At 42.0% G+C, this 21,017-nt stretch overlaps 1 protein-coding gene across 1 annotated transcript in view; it reads right to left on the reverse strand.

The window, feature by feature from the left end:
• Positions 1-21,017, reverse strand: part of vps13b (vacuolar protein sorting 13 homolog B) — a 378,602-nt gene that overhangs the window by 105,828 nt on the left and 251,757 nt on the right. The window contains 4 exon segments of the mRNA XM_088999785.1: positions 1,765-2,124; positions 13,585-13,722; positions 13,836-14,244; positions 15,569-15,901. Of these exon segments, the coding sequence (XP_088855911.1) occupies positions 1,765-2,124; positions 13,585-13,722; positions 13,836-14,244; positions 15,569-15,901 (1,240 nt within the window).

Raw genomic sequence — 21,017 nt, forward strand, 5'->3', positions numbered from 1 at the left:
ACCCTTTCGACTTTGAATGCTCTCTGTTCATAATTCCTCATGTAAAATATACTATAGCAATATTAACCAAAATATTTGTCACAACAATAATTGAAAGTGGTCAAGACACGGTCGAGTCGTTGCATAGCTTTGTTCTTAACCATATGGAAAACATTCTCACTGGTTTTCCTCTGGACGGGGAAGGGTGCAAAATCTGGGGTCAACTATGGCGCACTCTTGCAGGTGGTTGCGGTCCCTTTAATACCTATTTATTATTGCTTAGGATAGCTCCTTTCATAGCAGTCACCGGGACTGGTTAATAATCATACCTGTCAACCTGTGATCGAAATGATCAATCGAGATCGAAATGATCAAAAAACGCTAACACAAGCGGAAATGCAGTTTACCGCGCATGCGCACATTACGCTTTCTTAAAGCATAATTTGCGCATGTGCGGTCGATTATGAAAATGACTTATAATCGAGCGTACGCAGCGATAAAAAATATATACATATGATCGAGTATTACTTTTGCTCCCCTGATTAATGATTGCAATTCCCCTTATTAAGCGATAATAAAGCTTACAAACACAACCCCACACACAATTATTCACTGATAGCAAGAACACAGAACAAAAACTGAGGATTTTTTGTCAACGATCGTATCAATCCAGCGTATTCACCTTGGAGACGCTCCCATTCTTTTTGGTGGCGACCCAATCTTCTAATTTTTCTCTTCTTACTTGGCGGTTCTCCCATGCTTACTTCTACGTTATAACTCGTTGATTCCTCGATTGCAACACAAATGCCGGACTTCAAGTACGGAAACGGAAATACAAATCAAACAAAAACAATGCGATGCGCATGCGCATATCATGCTTCATCGACAAAGACTCGATAACCGCAGAAAATAAATGCCTGATCGAGGATAACTTTTGCTGGTATTCTGCGGACACTGTGACAATATTAATAATTGACGAACGCGTTGTCGTTTGCTTCCAGTTACCGAGACGATCCGGATTAGAGCCGAAATGGGTAAAACAAGAGCGGTCTTATAAAAATCGCTATTTTTTTTTAATCGTATAAAAGTTGTTATATGGCGTACACAATTCAAAATGATGAAAAAAATATATATATTATATATATTATATATATTATATATATTATACGGGGAAAACGTAAAAGTTGACAAGTACGGGTTATTCTTCATTATCTTCCATCCTTTGCTCAATCATCAGTTTTGGCGGCATAATTTGCAATATTGTGGGAAAGTGGTCATCGCAGAGCAGGGTGGGGACAGTCTTTGAAGTTTGGACAATATTCGGTACGATTGATGTCAGAGTGATCTGGTGTTTGGTCCACAGAATTCAATCACGTTCAGACTGCAATTCCAGTGCATTGTAACGGCCATAATAAGCGTTTGATGGTTGCGTTGATCAAGTGCCTTCTACTTGTCAGCTACATGGTGGTTGCAGTAGGACTATGGATTGGATTGGATTGGATATGCCTTTATTCGTCTCACAGTGGAGAATTTATGGTGATAGAAATAAACAATGCGCATGATGCGATCGGCGGACGTGAAACCGCAGGTACTGCCTATACTTGCTAAACTCAGTGCCACGTACGTTTACCACAGTTGATCACGTTTTAAACAATGAAATGGCTCTTGCACTGGAGGGAGCTAAAGGAAATGTGTTTGTCAGTGTCGTTTGTTCTCTTGCTAATCTTCGATCAGGTGGTGGTACGGGTAGCTCGCTGTGATGTTGACTGTTTTACTTTTACTCACCCTCAATGTTCGGGCCTGTCTTCAAGTTGAGAGCTCCCATCAGTGATGACACAGACACCGTCACGTTGGGCCTCATTGGATGGGCCTCCGTCTCCAGGACAATCACAATCTGTGTCGTGTGGAGCGAGACCTTGTGGAAGGACAAGGCCAAGGCATCAATGCCGCTTGCTTGACTGTAGCCTTGAGTTTGATGGGGTGCGGAAAAGGCTTTGGTTGGCATCTTTGTAGGGGATGGATGCGGGCTGGACGCATCCCACGTGTGGTTTGGCAAGACTTTGTTCAGGTAGGCTTTGGTCTGCTCCAGTTTGACCAGTGTTGGGTTGATTTTAAAAGGGCGAGAGAACTGTACATTCAGTTCAGCTGTAAAAGGAAAAGAGAGAAGGAATGAGAGGGATAGGATTAGATGTCAAGCCACTGTGCCACCAAGTTTTTTGCTTACTGGAACGGATCCAAGGCTGATTTTTTTTTCTGTAAAAGCAGACAATCTCTCCAGTGCTTGATGATGTAATATTTATAAAGTGACGAGTATATTGAGCGAGCTAAAAGCAGCGAGGGTTTCAGGTTATTCGTGAAAAATGTGTTGTCATCATGCTAACACATATTTCATTCGTCTTGGGGCTTTGTGGGTGTTCTGCCTTCTGTGGTTTTGCATCGCTGCAAGAGAAATTGCAATTTTCTAGTCTATTCATTTTATGACAGGCACTTTACTGATGGGGTATTGCGTCTGTGCACATGCTAAAACAAGGCTTCTTAATGTTCGTGTTAACCCAGGGCAAAATTTGAATGAACCGAGACTCGGGCGTGGTCCCTGCTAGTCATTTGAAAACCAACCAAGAGTGAACAAATTCCATTTGGTTGCATATAAAGGGGACAGGTTTCATTAGTATTCCACAAAGCAAAATGTGCTGCTACCAAAGCCACAGGACACTGCATTTTTATCATGTCGCATAAATCAAACTTCAAATGTTTCTTTCTGATTGTTCAGCTTTGCTTGCAAGAACATGTCAAAGAACAGATGGACTCCGTCTTACCCTCCTGTTTTTATAATCAAACATATACATAACATAAATGAATGTGGAACAGCATGAAAGGGAATCTTTTTTTCATTAAAGACACATAAATTCAAGACGTCTTTTGCTTGTGCCTTTGTGCACTACACTCTTCAAACACTTGACTGGAATTTACAGAGACACATGAATTAACTCCATGCCGTGTTACACCACTTCCATTATCCCATTTTTCCACTTGGTCATGATGATGGGAGAGGGAAGCAGCTCAAAACAAGTCCAGCTGCTTCACATGGTATCCTCAAGGCGATGGTCCTTTTAAGGGGGTTTAGGTCGTCCGTATGTCTTGTTCCCAGGTACAGTACAAGACGAGTTGACATGAGCAGGAACACTGCCAGAAGAGCCAATGAACGTACGCACACACGTCTGCGTATACACACACACACGCGCGCACACGCGAGATCCACGCACACACAAACACACACACAGAGCCAGTCACTGAAACGTGGATTTATTTTGTTTAATCCAGTAGAAGTGAAGCGGATGGTAAAACGGAAGGATGGAAGTGGAGGGCAGATAGGTGCAATTTGCTGTGCAATGTAGCTTAACATTTCCACCTGATACACCACAAGATTTTCCGGAGATGGAATAAAAAGCGCGTATGCAGCTGTTGATTTAGAGTAGGTTACTGTGCACCCCCACCAGTGACGTGCAGTCAGGGGAGGCAGGTGAGGCCGTGCCTCCACCTGTCATCGTGGAAATATCAAATGAAAAAATAAATTAAACAGTTATATTTAGTTAGTGGTTTGTACTTTATTTATTTAGTGGTTTGTACTTTAACGTTCTTTTCCATTTAACTTCACCATTGTTCACATTTACCGTTGAAATACTAAGTAGAGACGAGAGGTGAGGCAGCAGCCGGCTGAGCCTCACCATGGATTGCGCAATCACTATGCAAACGGTGCTGGCTTGCTCTGCAGTGAGACTGCATTGCTGTCCCTCTGCATATCGCTCTTAAAGTGTTCAAAAGCTTTTAAAAACGTATAAATTGACAAGTATGGGTTATTCTTCATTATCTTCCATCCTTTGCTCAATCATCAGTTTTGGGGGCACAATTTGCAATATTGTGGGAAAGTGGTCATCGCAGAGCAGGGTGGGGACAGTCTTTGAAGTTTGGACAATATTCGGTGCGATTGATGTCAGAGTGATCTGGTGTTTGGTCCACAGAATTCAATCACGTTCAGACTGCAATTCCAGTGCATTGTAACGGCCATAATAAGCGTTTGATGGTTGCGTTGATCAAGTGCCTTCTACTTGTCAGCTACATGGTGGTTGCAGTAGGACTATGGATTGGATTGGATTGGATATGCCTTTATTCGTCTCACAGTGGAGAATTTATGGTGATAGAAATAAACAATGCGCATGATGCGATCGGCGGACGTGAAACCGCAGGTACTGCCTATACTTGCTAAACTCAGTGCCACGTACGTTTACCACAGTTGATCACGTTTTAAACAATGAAATGGCTCTTGCACTGGAGGGAGCTAAAGGAAATGTGTTTGTCAGTGTCGTTTGTTCTCTTGCTAATCTTCGATCAGGTGGTGGTACGGGTAGCTCGCTGTGATGTTGACTGTTTTACTTTTACTCACCCTCAATGTTCGGGCCTGTCTTCAAGTTGAGAGCTCCCATCAGTGATGACACAGACACCGTCACGTTGGGCCTCATTGGATGGGCCTCCGTCTCCAGGACAATCACAATCTGTGTCGTGTGGAGCGAGACCTTGTGGAAGGACAAGGCCAAGGCATCAATGCCGCTTGCTTTATTGTAGCCTTGAGTTTGATGGGGTGCGGAAAAGGCTTTGGTTGGCATCTTTGTAGGGGATGGATGCGGGCTGGACGCATCCCACGTGTGGTTTGGCAAGACTTTGTTCAGGTAGGCTTTGGTCTGCTCCAGTTTGACCAGTGTTGGGTTGATTTTAAAAGGGCGAGAGAACTGTACATACAGTTCAGCTGTAAAAGGAAAAGAGAGAAGGAATGAGAGGGATAGGATTAGATGTCAAGCCACTGTGCCACCAAGTTTTTTGCTTACTGGAACGGATCCAAGGCTGATTTTTTTTTCTGTAAAAGCAGACAATCTCTCCAGTGCTTGATGATGTAATATTTATAAAGTGACGAGTATATTGAGCGAGCTAAAAGCAGCGAGGGTTTCAGGTTATTCGTGAAAAATGTGTTGTCATCATGCTAACACATATTTCATTCGTCTTGGGGCTTTGTGGGTGTTCTGCCTTCTGTGGTTTTGCATCGCTGCAAGAGAAATTGCAATTTTCTAGTCTATTCATTTTATGACAGGCACTTTACTGATGGGGTATTGCGTCTGTGCACATGCTAAAACAAGGCTTCTTAATGTTCGTGTTAACCCAAGGCAAAATTTGAATGAACCGAGACTCGGGCGTGGTCCCTGCTAGTCATTTGAAAACCAACCAAGAGTGAACAAATTCCATTTGGTTGCATATAAAGGGGACAGGTTTCATTAGTATTCCACAAAGCAAAATGTGCTGCTACCAAAGCCACAGGACACTGCATTTTTATCATGTCGCATAAATCAAACTTCAAATGTTTCTTTCTGATTGTTCAGCTTTGCTTGCAAGAACATGTCAAAGAACAGATGGACTCCGTCTTACCCTCCTGTTTTTATAATCAAACATATACATAACATAAATGAATGTGGAACAGCATGAAAGGGAATCTTTTTTTCATTAAAGACACATAAATTCAAGACGTCTTTTGCTTGTGCCTTTGTGCACTACACTCTTCAAACACTTGACTGGAATTTACAGAGACATATGAATTAACTCCATGCCGTGTTACACCACTTCCATTATCCCATTTTTCCACTTGGTCATGATGATGGGAGAGGGAAGCAGCTCAAAACAAGTCCAGCTGCTTCACATGGTATCCTCAAGGCGATGGTCCTTTTAAGGGGGTTTAGGTCTTCCGTATGTCTTGTTCCCAGGTACAGTACAAGACGAGTTGACATGAGCAGGAACACTGCCAGAAGAGCCAATGAACGTACGCACACACGTCTGCGTATACACACACACGCGCGCGCACACGCGAGATCCACGCACACACAAACACACACACAGAGCCAGTCACTGAAACGTGGATTTATTTTGTTTAATCCAGTAGAAGTGAAGCGGATGGTAAAACGGAAGGATGGAAGTGGAGGGCAGATAGGTGCAATTTGCTGTGCAATGTAGCTTAACGTTTCCACCTGATACACCACAAGATTTTCCGGAGATGGAATAAAAAGCGCGTATGCAGCTGTTGATTTAGAGTAGGTTACTGTGCACCCCCACCAGTGACGTGCAGTCAGGGGAGGCAGGTGAGGCCGTGCCTCCACCTGTCATCATGGAAATATCAAATGAAAAAATAAATTAAACAGTTATATTTATTTAGTGGTTTGTACTTTAATGTTCTTTTCCATTTAACTTCACCATTGTTCACATTTAACGTTGAAATACTAAGTAGAGACGAGAGGTGAGGCAGCAGCCGGCTGAGCCTCACCATGGATTGCGCAATCACTATGCAAACGGTGCTGGCTTGCTCTGCAGTGAGACTGCATTGCTGTCCCTCTGCATATCGCTCTTAAAGTGTTCAAAAGCTTTTAGTATATGAACTAAATTTCTACGGTTTAGCTGGTGTATATAACGTAGAGCCACTTTACATTATAAACACGGTACTACAGTGTTTATTTTATTGTATTTTTTATCAAAACTGTTTGCATAGGTGAGGCACACAGTTCTCCTGCCTCATGACAGGGGGCGCTGGTGATTCCAGAGATTCTTGCCACTCCTGGGCTGCAGAATAATAGAATTAGTGACAGCAAGCGACAGTAAATCGTTAGTGAGTTAAATGCAACCATCCAGACATTTTTTTGTGTTGCTTGGCCTTATTTTCAGAATGGAGGATTACAGATCAAAATTGAAAGAAATAGAGAGACTTTTAAAAGTGAAGAAAGATAAGGAAGGCTTCTACAAAGAAGGTATATATGCCTTTCTTCAGAAGGAGCGGCGCATGGACTTCATATATAAGTAAAGGTAACACGATAATGTTTTTTTTATTCTTTTGTTTCTATGCTACAGTTTATATAAAGAATGCTGACATGACATTTTAAACAAAACACGTTAACTGTTGCCAATCAAATGGTGAATAAGGTACTCTGTAGAGTTCATATGTTTGTAAATCTGACTGTGATGATGTCAGTGCCTCACCAGCCATGAACCTTATCGCACGTCATTGACCCCCACCCTTCAATCCTTAACCCCTACCCTAACCCTACACATACGCACACTTTTTTTTGTTTTCACCCCTCTCCTACACGTCACTCATGTTCTTGCTTCTCTTCTCTTTTAGTCAGCCAGATCTTTGACTTTCCCACCAGGGCCTAGCCTATTAAAATATACCGGCGAACGTTGTTCATGCGCTTTCCCCTTTAATGCCTGTAATGCCTTGTTCATTTACTTTCCCCTGTAATGCCCACGTTTTCCCAGCAGATGGTGCGCTTTTTCTTTCCCCCTCTACTTTGCCGCTCTGCCTTTCCGAGACTCCGAGACGAGCACTCTCTTCGGTTTACGTAAAGCTTTCGCCCCTCGAGAAAACATGAGTTTATCAAAGAAAAGAAAAGTTGACAGTGAGTGCCGAGTGTTTAAAACAGAATGGACAACAAAATATTTTTTCAAAGAAGTCCGATCAAAGGCTGTGTGCTTGATATGCCAAGAAAGTGTCGCGGTTTTTAAGGAGTACAATATTAGCCGCCACTTTGCTACTAAGCACGGCAATTATGCCAGCAAGCTGTCGGCGCAAGAACGGGCAGCTACGGCTGAGAGGATGACAACCAATTTACTCTCCCAGCAAATTTTTTTTCACCGACAAACTGCGCTCCAGGAGTCAACTACCAAGGCAAGCTTTTTGCTCGCATTCAAATTAGCAGCAGCTAGCAAGCCTTTCTCCGAAGGCGAGTTTTTGAAAGATTGTATGGTGGAGACTGCAGGTGTCCTGTGTCCGGAAAGTCAAGGCAAGTTTGAAAAAATCAGTTTATCACGTCGGACTGTGACTCGCCGTGTGGAACTAATTGACGATGATATAGCGAACCAGCTAAACAAAAAAACAGAGTTATTTCAATTATATTCCCTCGCAATGGATGAAAGTAATGATTTCAAAGACACAGCGCAGCTCCTAATTTTTATCCGAGGAATAAATGACAGATTTGAGATAACGGAGGAGTTTTTGACCATGGAGTCTTTGAATGGAACAACGAGGGGGGAGGATTTGTACGACAAGGTGTCTGCTGTCATCGAGAAACATAAATTACCTTGGAGAAAACTTGCCAACGTCACGACAGATGGATCACCAAATTTAACAGGAAAAAACGTTGGGCTAATGAAAAGAATCCAGGATAAAGTAAAAGAGGAAAATCCTGAACAGGATGTTATTTTTCTTCACTGTATCATTCATCAGGAATCACTTTGCAAGTCTGTATTGCAGCTTAACCATGTTGTGAATCCGGTCGTAAAACTTGTGAACTTTATACGTGCAAGGGGACTCCGGCATCGTCAGTTCATTACATTCCTGGAGGAAATTGATGCGGATCATCAGGACCTACTTTACCACTCTCGTGTCCGGTGGTTAAGTTTGGGCAAAGTGTTTCAACGCATTTGGGACCTGAAAGAAGAGATCAGCGCATTTTTGGAGTTCAAAGAGAAATCTGACGAATTTCCTGAGCTACGAGACCAGAAGTGGCTTTGTGATTTTGCGTTTGCTGTGGACGTATTTTCACATTTGAATGAGCTGAATGTGAAACTGCAGGGGAAAGATCAATTTGTGCACGACATGTACAAACATGTTACTGCGTTCAAATCTAAGCTCCTTTTATTCTCCAGACAAGTTGCGAACGCATCTTTCACTCATTTCGCTACACTTGACACTCAGAAAGAGGCGACACGATATGCAAAGAACTACAGCAAATCACTGGATGACCTGCACAGAGAATTCAGTCGCCGATTCTCTGATTTTGAAAACATTGAAAAGTCACTTCATCTCGTGTCTTGTCCCTTCTCACAAAACCCTGAAACAGGCCCACATGAGGTGCAATTGGAACTGATTGATCTTCAGTCTGACGCCACCTTGAAGGAAAAGTTCAACACTCTTAAAATTAATGACTTTTATGCTTCACTGAACGAAGCTACCTTCCCAAACCTACGGAGGACGGCACAGAAGATGCTGGCCTTGTTTGGCTCGACTTATGTATGTGAGCAGACATTCAGTGTTATGAACATGAACAAATCCCGTCACAGATCCAGGATAACTGACCAACACCTCGGATCTATCCTGAGAATCGCGACAACAAAACTTACTCCAGACTTTGATGCACTGACAAAACAGGGAGATCAACAACACTGTTCCCACTGAATTTTCCTGCTGTGTTTACTCAACTGCTGTGTTTATTTGTGTGTTTATGTGTTTATTTACTCAAGCTGCTTGAGTATTTCGTTGTGTAATAATACGTTTTGAATGTTGAAAGTTAATATAATTTTTCAAGAAACGTTTATTTCTTTAACTTTGCACTTTTGATTGAAACGTATTAAAAACAGACACAATCTTGTTAAATCACAGTGCGTATGTTATTTTAATCTATTTCCATTTCCTCCTCCTAATATCTGCGAAATAGTATGTAAATGCAATATCTTGTATTATGTATCCTTGAGACAAATGTATTAACAGATACGTGCTATTATTCACATTTGAAAGACAGTTAATACATTGAGTTGTAGTGTTCTTACTGTGCTATGAGGGTTGCACACACCACATTTAATGCTTTAGGTTTAGTATTTCCGGCCGAAACACTTCTTCCAAATGCTCCTGGCCCGGCCGGCCCCTCTGTCAAATTTTAGCCTAGCCTAATCAACCCCCCGCCCCAAGCAGAAATAAAATAAGTTTGGCTCTCATCACAGTCAGGGCTGTGCCTAGAACTGTCTTCTGTGCCCAACTGCCAACATGAAGTGTCTCTTTTCTTGCTCCACCCAGAAAAAAAACACCAAACAGTACCCCAAGAGACAGCCTGTACTACTGGAAAAGAACTGAGAGAGGGTTCCTCAGGAACCATTTAGCGTCATACAGTACTTATGACGCTAAAGTACAAGGCTTTAAATGCAAAACAGTTACATTTGCATAAAATTGTGCATGCTTGTGACACCTGCAGAAAGTATTAAAATTCTATATCAACAAAGTACCACGCACAACACTCTATTTTTGTTTGTCTGTCTGTCCATCCATCCATCCATCCATCCATCCATCCATCCATCTATATATCCTTACTCTTCTACTATTGGAAATGAGTAAGCATCAGAATGTATATGATACCTAAAAAAAGTAATTCAGTTAGTGTGCCTGGATTCAGGTGTGGTCAGTAGTCCAGAAATTACAGTAGTAGAGCAATCAGGGGAGTGGGCATCAGTACTGTAGATCAAAAGTTAGGGCGATTTGCTCAAAACATTTCAAAGCCTCGTTTTTAAAATGAAAAGGATGGATTAGGGTGAGGAGGTATCATAGGAAAGCCTTCTCTGATGTCAACTTAGATTAGCACTGGAGAAACTCCGACAACAGGCTGTGACAAAGGTGCGTACACATCGACATTTGGATAAAATATTCTTATTAAGCAGGTCACCTTACAGTCTGGCAAGGGCAAGCGGGACATTTTTGTCCCTTTGAACCTGCTTCATGTGAGTGCAACAACCACAAAGTTTGTTTTCATCTCCGCCCTCAGCGTCTGGCTGACATTTTCTGCTTGACTTTTGGCAGCAGGGCAGTTGTGTCATCCACAGGTGACGATGTGTCCAATTACACACCACTTGCTGATGTTTGGGTAAGCTTGTGTTTTTGAAACCAAAAAAAAGGTTGAAAGGTATCTGTAGGATCCCAAAGTCACAGAAAAAGCCTAAAACATATAAGGCCGGTGACACATGGCTCTGAAGCCATGTGATTAAAATTAGAATGCTTCTCAGTGGTTCGGAGGTGCACGAGCTTGTATACAGTAACTGACAGCATTTCTTAGAAGCTGTACTTTGATGGGAACCAGGTACATCGGAGAGTAATGGTTTCAATTTGTTCTAGCTAATCTATCACGTCCTGCCTCTCATTGGAGAGAAGGCTGATCTCTCGCGTTCCAAGGGGTAGCTGTTACATCTTCGGACATGCTGACCGACCTGCTACGGGACTGGAAGTGTTAAGGAAAGATGACACAAAGGAAAAAAAAAAAAGATGTCTCCCGATGTGGGACTCCATCACTGAGGGAAAAATAGATTTACCTACTTTTTGATAATCACAGATGAACCCCAAAATTAGGTATTTAATAATCCTAATTTGTATACGTTAGGTTAATTGTAGTGAGTGATGACTCCGCTGAAACACCATTCATGTGAACCTGAAGCAAGAGTTTTTGCTTACAGCCATTGTGTTGGTATCTTGGTGACATCCTATGTGTGTGCGTACGCATGATAGCGTTGATGATTTGATTTATGATTTCAGTTCTAATTCAAGTTCCTTTTTCATGAATAATTATTGCTAAATATGACTGCAACTTTATCAATGAGAAGAAAACATCAAATGTTCTCCTTCTGTCTCTGTCTTTTTCTCCTTCTTTCTCTCTCTCTACACCACCCCTTACACACACACACACACACACACACACACACAAACTCGTATATTTACACACATTCGGCAGAATTCACAGCAAGCTTTTGGTCCTCCATTCTTTGACTGTATGCCATCCAAGAAGAATGGGATGCTATGCCTCAGCAGACAATAGGACAACTTGTGAACTGCATATGCCGTCATTGTCAAGGTGTAATTGATGCTCAAGGGCACATAATGAATTGCTGAGATGTGATTTTTGTTACATTTTCTTTCCATCAAATGTTTCAGATGAGTGTATCCTTACACTTCAATGTTATACTTTTATTATGTAACTGTCATGTGCACTTTTTACATTACACATGAGTTTCAACAGAAAGCCAAATATTCCCAACTTGTTTTGTGTAGTGTATGGTTCTGAAATTAAAGTGTAATGCCTTTTCATAATTTACTGGTTATCGTAAAAAACACAAGAAACAAACAAACACAAAGAAGTCTGTAAATGTTGCTGAGGGTGGAGGGGAACCAATACCATGCGTGATTCATTCTAGACATTTACAACGTATGTTGACCACGGGTGTGTGGAGGGTTGCAGGGGCAACCACACAATCATCCTGTCAGTGTCATTAGTGTGTGTGTGTGAGGGGTTGGGGGGGATTGTGTGTGTGTGGGATGGACATGTGTGATGAAGTGTATAGGTCTAAAGTAGCCACAGAGCCAGGTCATGTCAATCATTGATAACATTTCGCCGTGTCACTCTGACGAAGGCGGAAGTATACGCCGAAACATGTCAGGTGTTTGAACACCTAAAATACGATAATAAGAATCTGCTTTAAATTAAAAGCACTGTGAGTTACTGTCTCTTAAATGTGTACGCCAGTCGTCATTTGTAAAGTGATCTTAGTGTGGATGTGCACATTTTAGTGTGTATCAGAGTTGGCATTGGGGGTGGGACAAAATCATGATTTGTTACCTATTGTCTAGTGACCCGTTACTGGAGCAAAACCTGGACAGGTGTGTGTTTTGCCAAACAAATCACATGAGATTTGCTCTTGGCATTGCTGATAGGAAAATCCAAAAGTCAATCGCATATTTAGATTTTTTTCGACAAACTAAAACAAGCATGATTTTTATTCCAACAGTTATCATCTCATCAGACATTTGTCATACAGCTTCTTTAGACTTACACTTTTATCCTCCTCCAATGTGTCCGTCCAAATGACATTAGATTGTAAAAGTGTTGGATTTGTGATATCTACAGGTTACACAAGAATCCAGAAGGTTTCCAGCATAGCTTGCCCATAAGGACATCCAAATAAAACTCTGTAGCAATGACTGTTCTATGTTTTGTGATGTACACTGTAATGTCTATACAACACAATTTGGATGGATGTGTCTACAATTAAAAACTTTCTCCAACTAAAAACTAAAATTGTGACTCATTTGAAATCCACCATGTGCAAAGTATCCCTTTTGTTTGACTTTGGGTGTCTTCTAAAAGAAGCCGATGGGAAGGTGTGTGCGTGTGCGTGTGTGTGTGTGTTTTGTCATTTTATTTGCTTTGTTGTACAGAGCAGTATTGTGCGGTGCGAGCCTTGGTGGACACATACGCTGAGAACGTTCCGTGGACAGAAGGAAGGGATGTGTGTGAGGGCCAAAATTCTTCATCTTCACCAATATCAATAACAACTAAGGTCTGGCCGGCCTACGGGGATCAAGGAGCTAAACTGTGGAGGATTTCCTGCGCCTACACACACTGTTCATGGATTCATGAAATCCTCCAAGGGATGAGGAAGTTCCACTTACTCATCCACTCAAAAGCCCACTCACACAGTTGCCTATGGCAGATCAATTTGGATGACATGTAAGACAAACGCTCGGGTCAATATATTTAGCTTCTCGATACTCATATGGATATAATATCAGTCTAAAAATAGACGGCCAAGCCCTGTTAAAAGCAAACCCACAGGACACAAACACGCACACACACACACACACACACACTCAAAATGACATCCCAAACAACTTTCATATGTTACACATGCAAAAGAAACGGTTTGAAAACGTGGGATCGGTTTCGTCATCCAAAAACGTATATGAGAACTAAAGTAAATTCCTCCTACCGGGTCCATTAAGAAAGTCTTTAATCTGAAGGCACAGCAGAGGCGGGGGGATGCCTGTCTCACTGTCCACCTCACCCGCCGTTGTCTGGAGCCAGCAAACATTGTAATCCAGAGACTCGGGCAAAGTCTTCCCTTGGTCTAAACAGAATGAAATGAATGTCGGTCCATTCTAGTAAGAACACATGATTTCAGGGGCAAATGTTATATTATGATACAGAGAACATCGCAACCATTCGTTGCCTCGCCCGTACCTAGGCACTTGTAGTCAGATGCCACTCCTCTTAAGGCCACATCAAACACAGAGACCTCCATTTTCTGCTTGCGGTGGTGGCAGCTAAGAAGAGCAGAAGGTTGGATCACCTGCAGATAGAGCAGCGGTTCCAGCACCTGGTCAGCAGGCCCTCTTCTTCCGGGCTGCCTGACAATTGTCACCCCCAGTGCTTGACGGGCCGAGGAGCGGCTGGGGGTTGACACAGAGTTCAGGGACAGCCGACTGCCTCTCGGCATTGGCGAGACAGGTTGCGAGACATTGCTGTGGAGGATGTCTTCAGCGGTCAGGTTTGTCAGAGTAACCTGGGCAGCGGGGTCTGGGGATGTGCAAGTCGAGGCTGGAGGAGCCTCAAGCATGCTTTCAGGCTGGTCGAGAGCACTCTTTCCCACCTGCAGAAAGTGTCGATGGAGAGCAAAATGAACTGATCGTTTGCTAATGTCACCAAATGTTGGGGGAACACAGTGACTGTCGTTCAAGGCCCATATATAAATTGACAAAGATTATGACTAAATTAGCGGTATGCGATTCAACAATCAATCCCATTTAACAAATACAAACATTAATATGTGTGCAAAGCCGACTTGCCATTTAATTCACACAAGCTGTATTAAAGGACAACCGACGTCTCCGGACAAGTTGTGTCCATAATTTGTAAAATGGCTTCAAATGACTTCTACTGAGCGTATTTTACAAAGATTCCACCGCATATAGCTATCTTTTACGTTTTAAGACTCGCGCTGAATATTCAGGAAGTCTTGTTTTTGAGTTGGTGTCCAGTCCGTACGTGACGTCACTGAAGGAATGCCCCTGACCGAAAAAAAAAAGACACATTGTAGCAGTCCTTCCATCACGTCAATGTATTTTGCTGTACTTGTTTGGTCTGAAAACCTCGTGTGGCACCAAAAAGTCGCCAGAAGAGGGCGACCAAGGTCCATGGAAGGAATCTATCAGCCTGTGGAAACGGGCTGATTAATTTCTCGCAGGAGCTTGGACGCCATTTTCTGCCTCTTTTTTGGTGATCCATTCCCCCCAAATGTTGCCTCAAAATGGCACGGAATAAATTATTTAATTGCAAACATGTATGCTTTCCTCTTCAGAACTATTTGAATCATATTCATAACTGTATGTGTAACAAGAAAGCATCTTCTCCGAATCTGAAGCCATTGTTTTGATTCCCCAGCAATGCAAGACGTCTTGGCGTGACATCACAAACTGGGGGCGGGACTTTCTGAAAATGCCCAATTCGCAGCTCAATTTTTTTGTATATTTTGGACACTTTAAGTCATTTTTATTGGTGTTTTGCATTTGACGAAAAATATCATACTGTGTGTTTTGGGTATTTTAGATGCTATAAAACGTTTTTCTGATGTCAATTAGGAAACAAAAAAGTGATGTTGGTTGTCCTTTAACAGCCTTTGTTTCTGCTTGTCTTACATTCTGTAGCGTGCAACTGTAAAATCAGACTGCCATGTCTGTCACAAGTGTGGCAGCCATTTTTGTTTGTTTTTGCCGATCCTACGCGACTTATTTTGGGAGTCGATGCTCTGACTTCTTTCACCAGCACACAAAAACCCACAGAATTTTTCGGAGGTAATCGTGAAACAATCCCCATCAGATTGTTTATTTGATTGCATAACCAATGTTTACTTGTGCTGAGCACAGGCACAAAAGATCCGGTTATGATGGGTTCCAAGTCACACTTATTATGTTTACCTTTTCAATGGGCTCTTTCCGATCCTGTGAGTTGTCTAAGGATGTGAGGGCCTGTGGGAGATTAGAGCAGTCATAGGCCATGAAAGAAAGCCTACTAGCCGTAATAAAAATGTCGAATGGGATAAAGTTGAGGTTTTTTGTAATGGTGGATTTCTGCGAGGGCCTGGCTATGCAGTGGTGACTGGTCCCACTCTGCTGCTCAATCTGGACAATTCGGATGGGGGCACTATCGCTGCCGAAGCCGCTGTCCTGCCCATTCCCGCTGTGCCGAGAAGAAGAGTCGATTCCTGTCAAGGAGCCTCGACTGCTTTGCTTCTGCTCCTGTTTACGCATCTGCGTAGAGGCACAAGGAAAGGCCACATTTGACTCTCAAATGGCACAGATCGTATCTCACTTGTATTGTATTGGAAATGAAAAGAATGGAAACACCAAAGTGCCAATGGCCGATAAAATGCCAAGAGACACAATCAGCTAGTGATGTGTAAAATAGTAAAAAGTTATGTGTGAAATGTTGGGGTTACCGTAACCTCTGCAATTAGTTAAACTTAATAAAATGATGGTTTCGTTGGGAAAAAAAGTGACGATGATCTACATGTACCCAGTGTAGAATCAGAATCAGAATCAGAATACCTTTATTCGTCCCGCAATGGGGAAATTTGCAGTCCACAGCAGCAATTGAAGAGGGATGGAACTTTAAACAAAAAATGGCCTTGACCAATCCGAATTTAACATAGTAGAAAAGGGACAACAATGACTTTTAAATCAGCATCAGTGCATTTTCTTCTTTGCGGAGTTATTGTGTCCTGACCTTTTACAACAAGACATAAACCAAATAGCGGACTTGATTGAAGCCATGGCCCAATTGACGAAGGAAAGGGAGCATCGTATAGCCACAAAAAAAAAAAAAAAAACATTAAAGGCATGCTGGGACCTTTTTTGTGGTCCCAGTCATAGTTCAGCAATTTCGAAATATCGAAGATATCTTGAAAGAAGGGCTTCACCCTCATAAAATCCAATTGTTTTTTTGCAGTGGCTGCGGTATCACGCATAAAGCGGCCCAAATTGTATGCTTGGCTCCAGATGGTGAGCCTTACAACTATTGTGGCAATAAAAGAAAACAAAAAAAAATCATGGCCAGAAGACACGTTTCGAGACTTGATTGCAGGAGTTCAAACAGTAATGAACAAATGGACAAAACATGTCTGTCATCAAACAAAAATCACAAACAAATAATAATGTGCGGTACTTAAAATTTGGGCTGAGCAAAAGCTTAATGAGCACTACAAAACAGACAGAAAATAACCCCAACAACAATCACTTATAAAACACAGTAAGAGCAGTAAACTTAGTGATAAAAAAAGGACGGCGGTGACTGCAAATGAAAGATGGAAATGACAACAATGATTCAGGTCGCTGGTGCATTTTTATTAATTATAAAGACATGCATACTCTGATGGCTTTTGCCAACTATCACAACATATTTCCAGACCGTATCAATCCACGTGATCACATTTAGTTATCTGGGGATATTTTTACAGATGACATGAATTTGGAAGAGTGCTTCCAATGAATGGAAGGTGTGGCGCATCCCATCGTACCCTCCTCTGAACATGCACATGGTTGCTATTACAGCATGTACGCCCAGCTGCCCCCATTGCACTCTGCATCACTCCCTCCCACCCGCTCCATGGGAATTTTAAATGTATATTATTGCCGTGGCAGAGATAGTGTTTCAAGACCTCTGAGCAAATAGTAAACCCACTGGCAGCACATTAGACAGAATACTTGACTTATTAGATATTTCCTAAACTAAACAGTGTCATCAAAGGCTCGGAACAAGAGCCGTATAAAACGTCGCGGCACGCCTGCATGTTCTGTTCTTTTAGGCCTGGCTCTCACAGGATAGGCCCTGCCAGAGCCTTCTTTCTTTTCATGGCTGATTGTGGACAGGATGTGAACACAACTATTTCTGAAGAAAAGAAGGATCTTTTTTTTTTCTTACCCCCAAAAATGGGAACGGAATGAGTGTGGGCTGATTTCCCAGAACGTTCTGTTAACAGGTAACATTACTGTTGGGGAAACAATCAGCGCAGTCGCAATTCACCCCTTGTTTGAAATGACAAACAAGTTGTGCAGCCGTTGGGAAAGAGCAGAAGCCCACCCCCGCAAAAAAATCCTCTGTTGACGACCCCATCTCTCTTCATGAGTTCAGGCTCCACATGCATTTATAACCATGGCAAATATCCAACTTTCTCTAGAACCACCGCAAACGAGCAAATTCTTGATCTATATTTAGATGTGCTTACTAGGGGAATATGGGGCGATGGGGAACACAATTGTGGGGGTAGATCTAAAGACAATAAGAAAATACAGTTGCTTGGACTGCAGTTTGATTCAAAGCAGGTTCGTAGCACCGTCACACACAAGGAATTGAATATGTATTTCAATTTAAAAAAATAAGTAAAGCAGTCAGGCTGGATTTTTTCCCCGGGATCTCTGGACTCGGCCATTCACCTGTGAATGATTTCTCACAGTCAACTGGAGTAGGTCTTAACAACGTATGGCTCTAAAGTCCGTAGACTTTATCGTTACGCTGCAATTTATTCAGTGACAGAAGGCAATAAATTTGAAATCAAACCTTGCACTGCTGCTACATGCTTTCTTTCTCGCGGCTGAAATCCCCCTTTCCGACCATTACTTTCGATTACATTATATAATTACAGCAGTGAAACACAGTTTCCACATCCCAGTGTAATCTTTCTGTGGACCTGGGAGTTGATCGTGATCGTGAATGTGCGATGACACACTCACACAACCCACAGCATCCATTGGCCAATCATGATGTCATGCTTCTCACAGTCTCTCGCCATAACGTCCTGGAAAATGGAGGATAATCCCCAAAGTGTGAAACCATGAGTCTCCCGGGTGCCAATCATATCAGTACGCATCTGCGTGACCCCAATTTCTGTCAGTGTAACTCAGAACAGCTTGGCTAGAAGAAGGCTAATAAGCGGAAGCAAATGTCACATCATCCAAATGCCACCCGTTTACAGTGTTGGCAACTTGCTCGTCCAATATGACAACACACGTTTTACATCTGAATAGCACACATGCGCTTGAGTACTTCCAGATGAATCAAAAGGAGGTTGCGATTCAGGTTGAGAGATCAGGGTATAAGAAAACCTGGAGGTTTTCACGTGTAGGAAAGTCCACATGCATGGTCTCAAATGAACAGAGTAAATTTAGTATAAGTGACATACTGTAGGTGAATGTTATTTCACATGGGTCTATTTAGAAGCCACATATTCACAGTGAAGCCCAACTCCTTTTTATCGAAAGAGAGCAGATTCGTCGGTTAAATGATTTTTAGTCAAGCACCAAACAAGATAGTAAATGTCAAGATGAAAAGAAGACGGGAGGGGCGGGGGTGTCCATCAAGCCATGTCTGTCCAAATTACGTATATTATGAAATGTCAAACGGCAACCAGAACTCCTGTACACAACTGTTTAAAAAAGTTTACAAAATGTCCAATCTAGAAACTTGTGACACAAATAGTAGTATTATAATTCCTTTCAATGAATGTATATCTGAAGAAATTAATTTCAAATTGTAACAATCCATTAATAACATGAAAGTAAAATTGAAAGGAGAATGTTAAATTCCGTTGATTGTTGAATGAATGTTTGGCACGGGTTTTTCAAGTTCTCCTGTGGCAGAATTCCCAATAATATCAAAGGAAGTCAAATCACTAAATCTCGGCGACGGCACAATACAGCTGAGCTACTTGTTTGCGCGACGTCTGCATGGGAATTAACTTCTGTATCTTGATTACATCAGAAGCTTACAAGTTCACCCCCTGGTGTGCTACTCGCTATTGTTTACCAGAACCATAAAGCCGAGAGGAGGCCTCTGTTCTTTTGTGCCCGAGGTAGAAAACAAATAGGTCACACTTTAATCAAAAAATATTAACAATAATACTTTACTAAATGCCAAAAAGACTTCAATTTAACCTTTCATTTTCGTATGGAAAACAGTAGGTGGAAGACATTTATAATGTCAAGTCACCTCTCTGTACACATTCAAACGGCAGCCGCCAAGTGAAGAAAGGCATCAAAGGCAGCCATTTAATACATTCAACGTTGTTTCACTAACAAAGGCAACCTGCAATGCACTTTAACTGAACCGCAACAAAGGCGCAGTAGAAGGTCACGACCTTGGAGCTTGGAAATGGATGCCGAGTGCTTCAACGTGAATGTCAACTGTACTTTAAACATGGCATAGTCCAAAGCTCGGGGCGCCAAGAGGGGACGTTTTAACAAGCCCCCTGTGCTCTGTATGCTGTATGCTGGTGGGTGGTTTTTACTCCTTGGGGTTTAATGGTGCATCGCTTTCTTTTGGGAGGACGACGGACAAAATCACGTATTATACTTGCGTTCATGTTGCCCAGAGTACTGACATCTCATTTGTTCAAGAAGCATCAAGTACCGTAATTTCCGGACTATAAGCCGCGAATTTTGTTACAAGATTTCAACCCTGCGGTTTATGCAACGATGCGGCCAATTTATTTATACATTTTTTTGCTGGTGTGGTGCGCTGGAGCACCAAAGCTAAGAGTGAGACATGGTGAATATATGTGCCGAGGAAGAGGCAAATTAATGTAACTACGCGTGTGAATCGTGCGTTTAAAGAGCCCCTCTGAGTTGAATCCGAAGCTTGGATAACGTTTACCAAAACTGCCCGGATGCGAAGAGCAACTTTTGCTAACATATTTCTTCCCTGTCTTTGTATGTTTTTGTACCCAGACCTGTGAGCAAATGCTAATGTGTTGCTGCCTTGTCTCACTTGTACCAGCATGTTTACCAGCCCTGTTCGGGGTGTGTTACTACCGTAATGCACGTTGTGTTGCTGCTGCGAAACAGGCACAGTTTTGAAAGGAAAGTTAAGGTATATTATTAAAACTTTGAAAACATTTTCTGTGTCCCGTTTTTCCTTATATACATGCGGTTTATAGTCGTGTGCGGTTTATGTATGTACAAAATGGTTTGTCCTTTAAAAATGCACTGGCCGAGGCTTATAATCAGGTGTGCTCTGTAGTCTGGAAATCTAATCGTATCGAATAGTCGCATGGCAGAAAAACAAACAAACAAAAACACAAACAAAAAACCAAAACAAAAAAACGTGACAAATGTGACATACTCAAGTAAATGAAATATCTCCATGACAGCACAATTTATGCATCTGGACATTCCGAAAGCACTGGGTCACAAACTTTTCAAGAGGAAGAGAAGCCAAGAGTGGGGAAATGGTTATACAGTTCTGTATTATGCTTAACAAACATGAGAACATAACATTATTTATTAAGTTCCCAGTGAACATAGGGACCACAATAAGAATTGTGATATTTTGTTTTACTCACCAGGTATTCACTCATTTTGCAATATTGCTATT

The sequence above is a fragment of the Hippocampus bargibanti genome, linkage group LG06 (genome assembly GCF_051943395.1).
Source record: "Hippocampus bargibanti isolate YZ-2025 linkage group LG06, ASM5194339v1, whole genome shotgun sequence".
Lineage (NCBI taxonomy): Eukaryota > Metazoa > Chordata > Actinopteri > Syngnathiformes > Syngnathidae > Hippocampus > Hippocampus bargibanti.